Source organism: Nipponia nippon, unplaced genomic scaffold, assembly GCF_047370975.1.
Source record: "Nipponia nippon isolate SJK-2023a ecotype South Korea unplaced genomic scaffold, ASM4737097v1 scaffold_5, whole genome shotgun sequence".
NCBI classification, from domain to species: Eukaryota; Metazoa; Chordata; class Aves; order Pelecaniformes; family Threskiornithidae; genus Nipponia; species Nipponia nippon.
The window spans coordinates 41,571,914-41,588,502 of NW_028262369.1; the positions used below are offsets into that span (position 1 = coordinate 41,571,914).

General features: G+C 43.1%; 2 protein-coding genes across 3 annotated transcripts in view; one reads left to right on the plus strand and one right to left on the minus strand.

Annotated features, from left to right (window-relative positions):
• The window catches only part of PLPPR5 (phospholipid phosphatase related 5), a 252,420-nt gene that overhangs the window by 141,150 nt on the left and 94,681 nt on the right, over positions 1-16,589 (minus strand). The gene's annotated exons all lie outside the window — the stretch shown is intronic.
• The window catches only part of PLPPR4 (phospholipid phosphatase related 4), a 34,607-nt gene continuing 28,835 nt past the window's right edge, over positions 10,818-16,589 (plus strand). The window contains exons 1-2 of one of the 2 annotated variants that reach the window (XM_087730594.1): positions 10,830-10,985; positions 12,621-12,725. In XM_087730594.1, coding sequence (XP_087586720.1) covers positions 12,717-12,725 — 9 coding nt within the window. In that variant the 5' untranslated portion in view covers positions 10,830-10,985; positions 12,621-12,716. Of the gene's footprint in view, positions 10,986-12,620; positions 12,726-16,589 lie in introns of both variants that reach the window. The other variant, XM_087730593.1, reaches the window with a different exon arrangement.

Consider the following 16,589-nt stretch of genomic DNA (forward strand, 5'->3'; position numbering starts at 1 on the left):
ATGCCACCCATTTAACTCTCAAGCACATATTGTACAGGCACGCCTGTAAGCAGAATGTGGCCCACAGCACTCAAGTTATGAACAAGCATCTCCATTTTTTCTGCAAGTTATGCCTAATAGTTACAATCCTTAAAACTTGGTGAAAAGTCGCAATGGCTTGAAGGTGTTTAAGATATTCCAGTCAGAGGAAATGAAGAATTGCACCAAGACAAATCACCCCCTTACATGATGGATATCTTCTCATTATTACTGTCGCCGTTACTTATGATAATTTTCCTTCAGTTATCAAGCTAATTCATTCAGTCCGTGTTTTATTATTCTTTGCCCTTAGTTTTTGTCACGGGAAGAAATGGAAGCTTTGTCCAGTGGTTTAAGGCACTGGCAAGACTCAGAAGATACTACTTCAGCTTTCAGCTTCCCTTCAGGCAAATTGCCATGGCACAGCTTACAAAATCTGATTGTGCAACTAGGTTGACGGAAGTGTGACTTTTTTACTTCAGGAGCCTTAAAGATCATTGTATTTTACACTTCAACAAAGTAAGTCTCATAATGAGGATAATGTATTCCTATTCTCCAAGTGAAAAGCCATAAAGAGAAATTTTCTGTCAGTATCACTGAATCCATATCGAGCTCTTACTAGTCTAACTATGCCAGGTACGTCTAATCGAAGAGCTATTCCAGCAAAGCTAAGGTCTTGTTAAGGTCTTAGTCTTTCATATTTCATTTCCTTAGTTACAAAATAGGGATACCTTAAGCATAAATATCTTAAATTATAAGGTGCTCATTTACTGTGATAAGCTAAATCAGTATTTTACATGAATAATCGTATAACCCCAATACTGAACATGAAATACCAGAGTTCTCTGCTTACTCAGATCGAAAGCAAGTCCAGTGTACTTGTCACTAAAGTCTGTCACTTCCAGTTGACTTCAGAAGGCTGAGAGTAATCACTATATTGCAGAGAATTTCAACCCTGTATTATTGTAAACTCTTCAGTATTTCTACTGAAGCCACATTTTAGGTAAGAATAAACAAACTGTATGTGTGTTATGAGCTCACGTGCTTCTCTGCAGAAGCATAATTCTACAAGGGCAAATTTATACATAGGAATAGAGAGCAAAGCTTGATACTGGCCTGCCCACCCTGGGAATGTTCAGATCAACTAAAGGACATTTTGATTCACTTTAAGGAAAACCCAAAGCCAAACTGACAAAGCCAAATTACTTCCTCTAGAACCTGTCTGACTGTAACAATGTCACACAGATGTTGTTGAGAAGAACTGGTTCAGAACCATTGCATCTGAATCTGCATAATTTTGAATACCTATCAACCACTCCACTTTGTGTCCTCTACATGAGCAAAGTACTAACCTTTTATTCGAACACTAATGGAAACTCAATCCCAACTGCCCAGTGATATTTTGCTAACTATATGCAGCTCCCTTTTTATGTAAGGCCTCATTTGTTGTTTTTTTCCTAAAATATTTGAAATAATAGAATAATAGATAACTTGAATAATAGCTAAAAGGAGGAAAAAAGCTCAATTATTTCAGAAACCAAAATATCAGCAATCAATGATTATACAGGCAATCATAACTACATCTTGAAAAACACATTCCTTTCAGTTTCAAAGGCAGGAGCAGCTGTATTAGAAAAATCAACGTGGCAGAAAATACGGGCTTACAGTGTTCGGAACAAGAAGTGTGCATAGGTGTAACACCTCTGTTCAGGATTTGCACTCTGAACTTCAGCCATATACTTCTGTCAGACAGTAGTCCAGAGGTTTCTACAAACAATGAACTTGTCACATAGAAACAAATTATTTGGTATAAAACAAAGATAATATTTAACTGGCTGCATAGGCATTTATTCATTGGAAATGTATAGAAACTGGAGTGCATCCAGTTAACTGTGTGCATGACTATGGTCCATAAGACCACACCTACTGTGCATGGGCAGTATTGCTGACCTCCATGTGTGTGGTAAATCCACACTCCTGGGAAGCACTGCAGCTACTGAACGTGTGCAGACAGACGGTAAAACAAATGTACAGTAGATTCCATCATATGACAAGTGAAGGATTGCAATTTGCAACTTCTCATGTCATTGGAAGAAGATGAGCACTATAGCTTTAACTATTTGGAGAGCTAAATATCCATTTCTGCCACTGTCATTTTATGTTCCGTGCTAGAAACTATCCAGAACATCAGGGTATGTCTAAGAAGCATACCTATTTGGCACATCTCTGCTGCGCAGGCGCTATTGCTAGTGTCCTGGTTTCAGCTGGGATAGAGTTAATTTTCTTCTTGGTAGCCGGTATGGTGCAGTGTTTTGGGTTTAGGATGAGAACAATGTTGATAACACACTGATGCTTTGGTTCTTGCTAAGTAGTGCTAAATAGTAACTAAGTAGTGCTTACACTGGTCAAGGACTGTTCAGCTTCCCATGCTCTGCTGGATGCATGGGGGCCTGGGAGGGAGCACAGCCAGGACGGCTGACTCAGACTGGCCAAGGGGCTATTCCATACCATATGACATCATGCTCAGTATATGAGCGGGGGGAGTTGGCCGGGGGGGCAACGATCGCTGCTTGGGGGACGTGCTGGGCATCAGTTGGCAGGTGGTGAGCAATTGTACATGTATCACTTGCTTTGTATTACTATTGTATTATTATTATTTGGTTTTATTATTGTTGTTGTTATTACTATTACTACTGTTCTATTTTTATTTTACTTTAGTTATTAAACTGTTCTTATCTCAACCCACGAGTTTTCCCCTTTTGCCCTTCCAATTCTCTTCCCCATCCCACCGGTGGGGGAGTGAGCGAGCAGCTGTGTGGTGCTTAGTTGCTAGCTGGGTTTAAACCACGACACTAGACATAGTTTTTTAATATTGAGTGCTAAATCCTCAGTTATTTCCACTAATGATAATGCAAGCTGTATAGTTATATCTTTATCTATATCGAGGAATAATTACTCAGTTACTGTTCCCTTTCTATGGTGAACACCTGTTGACTGTTTGCATCTACATCCCCACTGTTAACAAACTTTTCTACATTTAATTTAACAATGGTTGATTTTAACAGCTTTCTAAGCATGATCACAAAGGGGCTGAAAGCCACCTGACAGCTCTTCAGTCTCATGTTACAGAACCAAGACACAAAATGATTATACGGCCTCTTATATTTTTGCCGAAGAGTTACTTTTATAAAGAATGTTCTCTCTGTGAATATTCAACTTATTCAATTGTTTTTTACAATCAAGCTTTTTCTACTCAACTTACTCACGGATCAGTTTTTTCACTTTTAGCCTAAGATGATAGACTGATTCTTGTGCTGTGCTATTTCTGCATAATGTTCATTTATAATGAGTTTTTCTGCTGCCTGATGATGTATATTTTTTTCAAGGAAAATGTTATACAAACAATAAAATACACATTTCATGGTTCTCCCTTTTCTCTTAGTTCAGTGATAGAGTTCTCTGGTGCTATACAGTATAAATAGGTAATGCTGATATATATTGAGTGCTATTGTGGAATTGCGGTCATTTTTAGCTGACATGCTTTCATTGAATTGCCACATTGCATCTAAGCCTTAAGACCTCATAAGTACATAAAAACATATTTATGTGCATATGTACACATAGGGTAGGTTCTTTTTATAAGTAACAGTTTTAATAAGTAACAGTGAAAATGAGTATTTAATGGTGGGGGAGAGGAGTTTTCTTCAGTCCTGAGGCCACCTAATTTGTGCCCTTGACAACCAACAGCACTATGATTATAGACTTCCAAAATAATTTACGTTCTCATAGGAAAGTTAACGTTGGACTTCAATATTGCAAAAATAAAAGATTTTTGTCTCTTGTGAATTTGGAACATCTAAGAACACTCTGAAAAATACATATTTTAGTATTTTAGACATTTTTGCTGCCACCTCCTGTGAATAAGTCACCATCTTGTGTTTTTACCATTCACTTGCTAAATTTCCTTCTCAAAGCCATGCACACAGTTTGTCTTGTTCACAGAATTTGAAGCATACATTTTTCATTAAAATGTATTGAGTAATATTGTGTTTACGCATATTACTTTAAGAAAAAAATTTTTGAGGAGGAGGTTATTTAAGTTGGAAAAACATGACATCAGAGTCTTGGAAATGGCAAAAGTTCAGATACAAATATGTGCAGTGGTTAGAAAGGGATGGATTGATATCAACAGGCTATTGTACCAGTACTCCTCAAAATGTCAGCCATGTATATCAGACCTTTTCCGACATGGTATTTCATACAGACTGCAGGGCAAACAGGGTTCCTGCTGGGACTTCCGCATTTCCATTTAGACAAATGGGTACTACTGTTAATTGCATGATTGCAGCTTCTCATTCGACCTCTGCCTCAGCTTATGCACCAAGTGGCTGATATTTAATTAGCTGGTGATAAGTAACTTGCCCAGATTCAAGCATAATCTCTATGACAGGTCACCGCATAAAAATCCAGATTTGTGCCTTACTGATATCTACACAAAGTTGCTTTAAAGAGCCACTGATATCCCAGAAACAGTCTGGGATTTTCACATTCTGACGTTTTCATGCCTTCATGCCTGTAACTAAGATCTTAAATCCAGATGTATGCAGGTAACCAAGAATATGCCATTGTCAGCACCAAAATAAAAGCGTATCAGGCATAAGAAACATAAACTCCTCTTCCCATATTCCACATCAGTCAGCCACAAGGCAGCTTCACTAAAAGTCACATAACCACTCAGCCTGGTGCTAAATCGGACTTAAGGGGAAGCAGTTTGTACAAACCTCAGTCCAGCATTATGCTTCCGCAGCCACGTGGCTTGCAACCCAAAACTTGCCTAAGGCCAGAAAGCACAGGCATGTATGTCTGCAAAATACTACGTAGACGTGTTCACAGGTAGTATTTAAAGCCACAGATTCAGAAGAGTGATCCTAGCATGACTCATGCAAAACATGCAAAATTTATTTTCTGGACCAAACACTGCAGTGTAAAAGGCAGCTGGAAAGCCAGGAATCATTCAGAGTCATCTGCTACTTTAAAGCTGTGACCTATATCTAGTAGCCAAAGAAAAGACATGAGAAGACAGAGCTTTACAGCAACAGGAGATTATTAGGCATAGTGGAGAAATAATTGCTTGACACAATTACAACTTCAAAGCAGAATTTAACTCTCCTGTCTGCACTGTGGATCTCTTTTGTATGTTTTGAACTTGTTCCACTATGAATCTCCCAGTGCTGTCACATGCCATCTATCCAAGAGTGCTATGTGCTGCTCACATGGGAGCTACAGATGGGTCAGAGAGGAAAATTTTGCCCTAACATGAAAAAGTAAGGAAAAAATAATCTTGCACTTGCAAAAAGCTAATGCAAATGTTAATAATTAAGGGGATGCCCTTGATATCATTCAGCTATCCAATTTTGCTATATCCTATCATTTTTCCCTTTCATCACATTTACCAGGCTTATATGTAGGGTGCCTTGTTGGGATGCTAGAAAAGATGTTGCCTTGTTGTCTGACGTGGACTTTGTCCTGGGAGCCACCATTTTCTTTTCTCCAAGTAACAGACTATATTAAAGTAGTTGCACCAAAGACTAGAAAGCCTGTTCATGAAACATTTGTAAAAATTTATCTGTCTTATGACCACAACAAACTTTTAAATGGGTGACTGTAAAACAAGCAATGTCCTCTCACTTGCTCAGGGCAGATTTACTTACGGAATAACATGTGAATTCAATACACACAGCAAATTCCCCCAACCAGACACTTTCCTGAGGGCCTGGGGGGGAAAAAAGACGAATACACACACACACACACACACACATACACACACTGCTGCATTTCTGAATTCTGATATGGCAAGCAAAGCAGAACAAAAATCATCTGTCAGTTCACACAGCAGAGCCCAGTTCCCATATGCCACTCTTCCTCCAGAAGAGGATTACAGTTTTAATATGGCGAGTTCACATCATCTATTCCACACGCAGTGGGCAAAACAAAACCAAAAAATCCATCTATATAATAGGAAGGAGTCAACCCTGATCCATACAGACAGTCCCAGAAATGGCCTTTGTGCAGGGAAATTGTGTGGCGACCAGGGGAAAGCAGGTTTTCTTAGCCTACTAAGCAATGGTAACTGCAACTGCAGCTGCTGCTGCAGCCTCTGGCCAAACTTCTGCTTGCTACAAAGCCCCCAGTGCCGTTGTCTGACCAGTGGATCTGCACAGCCACAGACCCACCGGCTCTCAGCCAATTCTCATTCTTTCCCAAATCATTTCATCCTGCTTTTGCAAGGGGGTTTATTCAGGGATATAGCACAGGTCCCTGCTTACACAGCATGTGTTCTGTTCCCATGGAAGCCATGAAACCACAGCCATTGCCTGTGTCCAGCACTTACCAAAGCCTGGGAATAAAGGCAGACTTTGCTGCAGAGGGAAGAGAGGACCTGGATAAAGAGTTGATGACCTGCATCACATTTTGTACAGTGCAGCTTCGCCAACACACTGGACTGTGCTGGAAAATAATTTCAAATCGTGTTTCTGATAACTGTGGCAAGTGCTATCTGCCTGACAATGCAAAGAAAGGTGCTAAAAGTGCTTCACCTAAAGAAGCTCCACTGATAATACTTCTTTAGAGGGTACAAGGTTTTGTGTCAAGCCAAGCTCTTAAAAATCAGCTTGGAATCACCAGGGGCACCCACTGATGGCCATGTTTTCTTTTTGTTGAAGGAAGAATAAATCTCTCTTCTTAAAATCTTATTCCAGATGAGTCAGAAGAGGCCTATACTCCAGATCTATGAATTTTATCTTTTAGTTCCTCAAGCTCTTTAAATTTTTCCATTAACTCAATTGGTTTTGCTGAAGCAAAGCATAAACAAACAGTTTTACGCTTTATGTTAACATGTTTCCATGACATTTTCCTGTGACAGAGATTGCTTGAAGGTGCGTAAAAAACCCTGTCAGCGTTAGTGCAGATCGTGTACATATGACTATCCTGCACATAGATAATAGGCATTCGTAAGTCATGCATCACCACACTTTCATGTAAGACTATCTTGATTGAAATAGACAGGAGCTGTTTTCTGAATTTTTTACCACCAACACATTTTCCTTTAGGAGACCATATAGATGAGATACTCATTTACATCAAAGCCATTTCACACTGTTCTATCAATGTTAAGGGAATTTAATAAGGATATAAATGTATGTTATACCCATTTGAAGGCTGCTTATATTTCTAGAGCAATCCAATGAGCTTTTACGTAAACAGGAATCAATCCCATAATTTCTAATAACTAACTGTCAAAAGAGCTGAATGCAACAGCACTGGGGGCACATGTGTGTTTCCAGGTGTTAATATATAGATGAATCCCTTAATCCAAAAGCCATATTATTACACTCAGCAAGGGACTTTTCCCTTTTTCCATCAATATTCATGTGCTTGAAAGAGAACACACAGGAACCTAAATGTCAGTCTTGAGAAGCAGAGAGGAAATATTCTTACTCCATTATGTTAGTTTGGGACATAAGGTCCAAATGACCGCAGCCCTCTCTGGATACTGCAAGATGAAGAGCGATACAGAGCCTCTGCATAGAATCCATCAGGTGCTACCTGGGCAGGTAAGGTGGAAGTTCAGAATGCATTGCTGGCAGCACAGCAAGACTGAAATGATGAAGTGGCAGCCTAGCTGTACCTTGGGTACTTACTCTTGAGAAAGTGGTCGCTATAGCTGAGTCTCAACAGAGAACAAGTGAAAGCCCAGAGAGAAGGGTGGGAAATGCACCCTAGCCACGTCCATACTTGCCCATCAGTATCACCTTTAGACTACTGCAAGGCAGATCTGCCACACTCTGGGACTCAGGCACTGATGATCCTTTTCCTCCTCTGTTTGACTAGGTAAAGGGCAGAAGTTCTTGTCAAGGTCTGTCACTGACAAAAAGGTAATTGCTTCACTTCAGCTAAATCATATATAACCCCTCTCCTAACTCCCTCTATCGGTACATTCTAGTGAGAAACAAAACCAGAGAATTAGCACAACTCTTCCTGCCCTTACAGCAGTCACACAGCTTGCATTGCATCCTTCCCACCAGACACTTATAGTGAGAATTTGTAGAATAGGGACTGGTTACTACCCTGTGTTTTAGTGTACCTAACTATCACAGCTGCAGTCTTAATTGGCCTTTAGGCAGTACAATAATACAATATAAATAATAGACTGTTTTTTGCCAGTTTCTGAAGTTACATCACGATGTGAGTTTCTCAGTTCATTTTACCAGAGAGGCACCCTAACCCCCCTGCTCTTCCAGAATGAAGCAATCGTGTGTGAAACAGAGGCAGACAAAGCATGCTTCAGTAATTCTTAATGGTGTGCGCTTATGATTTTCAAGCCAGATTCATGAATTCCCAACAAGTGAGGCTGATACAGTAAATGCAGCTCTAAGTGGCCATTGCTCATTAACCACTCTCCCCAATAATCATAGAATCATAGAATTGTCAAGGTTGGAAAAGACCCTTAAGATCATCGAGTCCAACCATCAACCTATCACTGCCAAGTCCATCTATACCATGTCTTCAAGCACCGTATCTATCCGTTCTTTAAATACCTCCAGGGATGGAGACTCAACCACTTCCCTGGGCAGCCTGTTCCAATGCTTGACCACCCTCTCAGTGAAGAAGTTTTTCCTAATGTCTAACCTAAACCTCCCCTGGCGCAGCTAGAGGCCGTTTCCTCTCGTTCTATCACTTGTTGCTAGGGAGAAGAGGCTGACCCCCACCCTCGCTACAACCTCCTTTCAGGATAGTGCCAAGTACAGGGGCACTATCACCTCCCTGGTCCTGCTGGCCACACTATTCCTGATACAGGCCAGGATCCCATTGGCCCTCTTGGCCACCTGGGCACACTGCTGGCTCATGTTCAGGTGGCTGTCCACCAACACCCCCAGGTCCTTCTCCGCCAGGCAGCTCTCCAGCCACTCCTCCCCAAGCCTGTAGCGTTGCATGGGGTTGTTGTGACCCAAGTGCAGGACCCGGCACTTAGCCTTGTTGAATCTCATGCAGTTGGCCCCGGCCCATCAATCCAGCCTGTCCAGGTCCCTCTGTAGGGCCTTCCTACCCTCCAGCAGATCGACACTTCCACCCAACTTGGTGTCATCTGCAAACTTACTGAGGGTGCACTCGATCCCCTCATCCAGATCATCAATGAAGATACTGAACAGGACTGGCCCCAGTACTGAGCCCTGGGAAACACCACTCGTGACCGGCCGCCAACTGGATCTGGCAGCAGCAAAGTCTTGCTACAGCTTCTCAACTCTTGCTGTTTTACTTGGAATAACCCAGCAGCAAGACTAACAAAAAGGGACTTTTTTTACTTAAAGGCTAGACCACTAATGGGTAGGAACTACACTATCACACAGCCCCACACCGCCCAAAATAACTTCCTGGAGTTTGGTGCTGACAGTCAGGCACAAACCTCCTCTGCTCACAGCTCCTCCACTCCCAGAAACCCTCCTGGCCACTTCTGTTGCCTGAAGCCCCCCAACCTTCCTCTTGCAGGAGTACCAGTGAGCCCCCTGTACCCCTGAGTCAGCAGAAACCCTGGAAATCTTTCCTCACTGGGTTAGGAAAAGACTATATGTTGGTACGGCAACACTTGCAACCTGTCGCAGCTCTGAAAAGTCTTTTTCAATTATTTGGAGTGAGAGTACAGCTTTGCCTTCCACACCTGCCTGCAGGCATGGAGTACATTTTTGCTTTTACCTTCTAACGAAACTTCTTTGCCTGTCTGCTCAGTGCAGAGCACGGACTGGCACATCTTCTGTGGGTAAATGAAAGGAGAACAGCTAGGAAAGAAAAGGGGCTGGTGAGAATCTTCACCTCCATTGCCATAGCACACTGGCTACAGTAGCTAAAATACTAGCGACCAGCTGAAGAAGAACAGCAGGTTATTTCCCATGTTCCCACAAAAAGGAGGGACAGGAAATAAGTGATGACTGCTTGAGTCACACTTCTCTCCTTGAACATTAAAGCTAAACACCACAATGCAAGAATAAGCTTACAGGTGGAAGACAACCTTTGCAGACATTATTTATGTGCTCCAAAAGAATGAAAATGCCATCTTGTACAGAGAACTCCTGCAGGCGTTATCCAGGGTACCTCTCGTTGACATCAACAGGAGCTTACCTGAGAAAAGGCTGCAAACTTTGATCCATAAATAGGACCTCAAAAGAACACATTTCACCATGGAAACAATTGTTCAGGTTAATTCTGTTCTCTTTAAGATTGTGTCAGAACTGCACCAGATACTTCACAGACTAGAGAAATCACATGCCCAGGACTGCACATGGGGTTGAAGAGCTCGGTTTTGCTCAGCCACAGCCACACCAGTCCCCCTGACCTGTGCCGAGGCTGGGGTGAGCTGTCATTGGCAATTTGATCTCAAAAAGAGCACACCTGCAAGAGAACATTGGCCGTGCAGGAATGCTATTCTCAGGGCCGTTCTGCTACTGTTTCAGAGAAAGACTGCCCAGAAACAAGAGAAAAGCCCCAGTGGAGGGTCCCGTCTGCCCTGCTGCCCGCAGGGGTCCTGTGCAGGTGCCTCCGTGCACACTTACAAACCGCTCGCCGCCGCCAAAGCTCCCCCCGGCCTGAGCGCAGCGCCCCGGGGCGCCCCGTCACCCCCGGTGGCTCTGCCTCCCGGCGGAGCGCTGGCGCGAAGGAGTTAAGCGGCCGGGACCCCCGCCGCCCGTCGCCCCGCCGCCTCCTGACGTCAGCCCGGCGCACGGCGCAGGGGACGCGCGGGGCGGCGCGGGGCTCGGGGCGGCGGCGGAGGAGAGCCGTGGCGGGCGGCTGCCAGCGGCCGGGGGAGCGCGGGGCCGCCGCCCGCAGCCCCCGCCAGCATGTCCGCCAAGGAGCGGCAGAAGGGCAAAGTGACCAAGGACAGCGTCACCCTCCTGCCCTGCTTCTACTTCGTGGAGGTGAGTGGCCGCCCCCGCCGAGGCGGCCCGCCGGGAGCAGCCGCGGGGGCGGCGGGGCTGGCGGGGGGCGCGGGCAGCGGCGCGGCTGGGAGCCCTGCCCGGCTCGGAGCCCTGCCCGGCTCGGAGCCCTGCGGCGGGGAACGCCGCTCTGCCCGCGGAGGGGGAGCTCGCCTCGGCGCTGTTTCCGCACCGTCTGATGCAAAATCCCTACGTGCTGCTTTGCCTCACCGAAAGCAGCACATTGAAGCCCCCCTGAAGGAACTGGCGTAAATTAACCTCTTCTTTGCGGTCTGTTCAAGTGGGAATTATTTCTAAGAATTACTCAGAAAATGAAAGGCTTGCTCAGCTAAATCGTGCTATGTGCACAGGAACCTCTGGGGAGGAAGACATGTTTCAAGAAGGGCTGGCTGCTAGGCAAACGCCGCTTGCATTGCTTTGGTAGAATAAAGATCACGTTCATAAAGGAATGCTTAGGAAAATAGAAATGTTCTCAAAATGATAATCAGTGGTACGTTTTTACCAACCCCTGGATTATGTGCGTCCTCTAACAGAGCTAAAAATGTCTGATTTGAAAATGGAATGAGGTTCTCGGCACATCTTAAAGAGCAAAACCTGCTATGGCTGCTCAGCTGGTAGCAGGTGGAGCTGCAGAGGCAGGAGCCGCTTGGTGTGTCACTGGGAGGCATTGAGCCCCCCGGGAAAGGACAGACACTTCTGGACCTCCGTAACATCAGGAGCAGACACAGTTTAAGCTTAAGGAAATTGGTGCGATGCGAATTTGTTTAATGGCACAGCTGTAAGAGGGAGGTAAAAATGTTTTACGGATTGAGCAAAGTGTTTCAGGTGACCCCACTCACAGGCAAGTGACTGAGGCACTTTGAGGCACCATGTAACTTACCCCAGAGAGAGGGTGTGAAAATGATGTGAAGAACTTAATGGTAAAATATGGTATAAGTTATCAATAACTGGTACGCTAAATCAAAGCATAAAAGTATATACAATGCTTAATGTATAAAATATTAAAATATAAATATTGGGTGAAATATAAAACAAAAATAATTTTCTTTCAGGTGCACTTGAAGGGCTTTGGAGGTTCTCTAGGTGGTAGAAGGGGTCAGGTTGAGAAGGGATTTTAGGTAACAGTGGAATGTCTCTGTCCCCTGCACTCCCTAAGCACCTGGCCGTGGTCAGGAGCTAACCCAGAGTAAGCTGCACCAACTGGAAAGCTGTGCAGAGGCTGGTTGTAGGGAAGCATCAGACACATCCTATCAATGTAATTAGGCCTGCTGAAGAAAAGCCCTTTGGTGGAAGGCGCTTGCTGTGCCATATAGCTTAAGTTAGCTTTGCATAGGAGGGAGAGGTCAAGCTTGGAGAAGCCCCTAAAAAAGGGTAGGGGCTTCCTCACTCTCTGTGCTGTCTCTGTTGCTGTGGGAATCCAAGCAGGAAGGGAGACTGCTGGGCATGACTCTGATACAGGGGACGATGCAGAGATCCTGCAAGACACAACAGAACTGTGCTGTTTGGTGGTGTGCTTTGGCCTGCAGCGAGATGGGATGAAATACAGAACAGCAGCACAAAGCGTGTGCCTGCTGCTCGAAAGAGTTGCCTTATATAATACTAACTGCATACTTGTAGTTCCCATAGAAGCTTCCTGTAGCTGTTACAAGGAATAAGGCAAAGGATTCTGTGAGCAATGAAGAACCTAGACTGAGCTCTGTGTACAGTTCCCACATGAAGCAGGTGAGTTCTCCACCCTGGTGTGGACTCTAAAGACCTTCAGCAAGTCATTTAGAGTTAGATCTAAAAAGAGGTGGAGATCTCTTCAACACCCAGCTGCTCTGAGAGGGAGTCAGAGTCCTCACTTAACAGAACGGTCTCCTAATGAACTTTCAGGACTTCGATGTTATTCAGTCACAGGAGCAGAGTCTAGAGCCTGCGCGAGCCCTTCTCCCCCAGGAGCGAGTTCTAAGTATTGAACTGCAGCCCTATGGCCCCTCTTGAACTGACGAACATGTAGGTATTCAGTACAAGTAAAAGCAACATCAAGAGAAAAAACTGGCTGCAATACACCTGAGCCTAAACATTGATGAGGAAACTCTTTGGCAAGTTACTAGCCTTCTCCCGTTACACAGCAGGAGGATTTGAAACCATTTCCCACATTTTAGTTGAGTGCTCAAATCACTTGAGTGAAAGGGTGACAACAATTCATATGATATTTAGAAAGAAACACTTAGCTTCTGTTACTTGTGTCCACTGACCCTGCGTTTACCCACACGCACGCTAATTGTAATCACACTAATGAGAATGCCTTTCTAAAGCTTTGTAGCACAGGCAGATGCACACACTTCAACAGCATCAGAAAAAGGACATGATGGCTTAGATTCTTCCATTGTGATTGGCTCAAGGAGAACCAAAGATTGAGTTGTACCTCATAAAGAGGGACTTAATCAAAGATAATTTAACTGCAATGAGAAGTTTGCAAGTGTAAGGGATAGAGAAGTCCCCCAGTGTGGCTGACTGGCATTACTATGTCATATGGATTTCCTTTGTAAGCAGGAGGTAAGCTCCTAATGTGATCCAAGAACAGCCAACTATTTAAAAACAAAACTTACCCAATTTAATTAAGGCTCTCTGAATTTTAAAGCTTTTACTTTCATGAATGGTCCTTGAATGGATGACGAGAAACAGGCTTTCAACCTCTCTCCTCTGAATGCTGTCAATTCTTTTATGTTTTTTTTTTCTTCTGCCACTCATTCGCTTTAATTTTCCCTGTCCCATTCATAGCAGACAGTCCCTCCCCACCCTGAACTGCAACAAAAAAACAATAGCACCTTAAGTTTGCACCTTCAAATAAGAAAATTAGGGTTTGCTGTCATCCACTTTGCATCAAGACCCAGGAGGTCTAGGCAAAAGGAAAAGCAGATTGTTTAGAAAATACATTACAAAAAAAGTGCTGTTTTTTTCTCTCAAACACTAGTCAAAAGGAAAGACATGGAAAAAAGGATGTTGGGTCAAGGAGGAAGTCAAAATTCTGAAGCAGTAGGAAAGGGGTGTGTTCGTGTTATGTGAATGAAACATTATACAGTTACAGAGTGAAAAAATATCCGTAATAACTAATAGAATTCAGGCGTGCAGAACAAGGAAAGACAGATTCTCTGCTTCAGAAGGACCTTATCTCTAGAAATAGCAGCAAACAAATACAGTTCTGACACTGAGGGGTTTATGATGTTAAGATCCTTAAGAATGTGTTGTGAATGAGACTAACTCCTGTAAACAAATGTGTTTGATGGCAGCAACTTTCAGGATTGGCTAAAATATGATTACGTAGAACGTATGCAGGCCAACTGATGGTTAACTTCAAAAGAAATACTCTGGGCCTGATTTTGGTTTCAGTCTAATTTAAGAATAATACAAACTAGCAGATTTTACCAACAACAGAGTTAAAACATAAAACCAATATGCCCCTCTTACGATCACTGTTATCACTAGAGCTATTCTTCATTTACACAGGAAAAGCAAACGGAGAATCAGGCTAGAACTTTGGAAGACATGGACATGGAAATGAAAAGGAAATAAAATGAAGAAATGGAGCTCCTGAAAAGTGTGGATGGGTCATTCTCTAAAAATATCAGAAGCAAACAAATGAGTATTATGAAATAAACCTTAACTCATTTTCAATTACATATTTTCAAGTTTCATGATTCATAAAATAACTTGATGATTTATCCTATGTATCATAAGAATGTTTTAGAGGTTATTTTAAAGCACTGGTAATACTTCTGCTTAGCAGAGCCTCTGATCAGCACACACTCCTCAGAGCTGAATAGTTTTAGATTGCCTTGTGCATCATGCTTACCTGAAGCACGTGGTAATCAGCACTGCCAGGCAGTTTGGCCTCTTTTATTCCTAATTATGCTTGCGGCATTTTAGGGTTCTGTAGACTGTATGGGTTACCTGAGCTTCATTTGGATAGCTGAGAAAGACAAAACTTGCCATGAAAATTCATAGTCCCTCTGGTCTAGTGGGAATTCATTTTCATGGTAAAAAGTCTACAGTGCCTCTGGGAGATATTGATAATGAGAATTCCTGGAATAAGTTTTACTTTTTGTTAACTGACTTTCTTTTCAGCATATTCAGAGTATATCATAATTATAGTCACTTACAGAAGAAATACGGATGTCTCGCATTTTAATATGAATCTGGAAAACTTCCAGGGTTATGTAGTTTCTGTTCCTGGCAGAATGGTCACACTTTAGAGACAGGACAGATAGATGCCTTTCTTCTTGGTGAAGGAAAAAGACTGTCTTCACTCATGCTATCCCACTTGAAAAACTCCTGGTATAAATCCTGGTTTCACAGGAGTCGCTGTGAATTTTGCCTTTGACTTCAGTGGCACTATTGCTTCAGCTGGTGCCCCAGATGTGGGAATGCAAAAGGTGCTGTCAATCTGAGTGACTTGATGCACTTATTCTCTAGCTAAATTGTGTTCCTGTGGCACAGCTTTCATCTGTTGGTGTCTTAACTTCCAGGGACTAAAATCGGAGACATTTCAGACAATGTCCCTTGTACAGTTAAATTTTTTCCTTATGTTGTCTTCTAGACTCTTGTGTGCGATGCATTCGTCCAGATACAGGTAGCTTCTTTTTCTACATTTTCCAGAGCACAGCCAGGAGTTAATTATGCCAGGATTATTTGGAAAGAATTCTTTCAGTTCTGGAAGACCACTTATTTTTCTTGTTCCTCAAAGGAGCAGGAATTCTGACCAGCAGAAAGCACAAAGATCTGTTATTGTAGGACTCCAGGCTGAAAAATGCAGGAGGTCATCAGCTTCCATTGAAATAAGTGCAGGCAGAGAGTGTTCACTGTGTCTCACCACCAGATGCTTTATTACCTTTTGTTTCTGTCATATGCTGACAGAGCTAGGTTTGAAATGTCAAAAGTTTGTGCACATCACTTCATAGCTCAGTGCCAGTTCTCAGTTACATCTGGATTTTTTCCCAGCTATTCAGCCATGCATGACCCACCACATTTAAATTATGCACTTTGTCACCTGCAAGTCACGTATAAGTGTGACTGCAAGAGACACAACAAGCCAAGGGAGTGCAGTGATTAGAATAAGAGTAGAGGGAGAGTAGGCTACAGGGCTAAATCTTTCTTCCTAAGAACAGGATGTTTGGATCTAGTGTAAGAGCTGAACTATACCACTGTGTCTTGGAGGCACAGTGTAGTCACATTTCTCTCTAGGCAGGTTTTCTGTTATGCTTAAATTAGCCTTAGGGCAGAAAAAAAAGAACCAGCCAAAAAACCCAACTGTAGAAGATGAAATTATCCCCATACTGTGGAAGTAGCATATTACTTTCCAAATACATTGCTTTTTCTCTCAAAAGAGTCAACCATGTGTGAGGGCAGGGGAAGAAGGAGAAATACACTTAACAGTCTGCTCATTGAGCTGACCATGTCATGTGGCAGACTCACAGAGGACAGATGTCAGATTTGTTTATAACAGTGCATTAGAGACCAGCATCACCAAAATACTAAGGGGCTATCCGAGGCCTGAGGAGGCTGCTACGCATTCAAAGCAGCTATATAATTCATTGGCCAAGT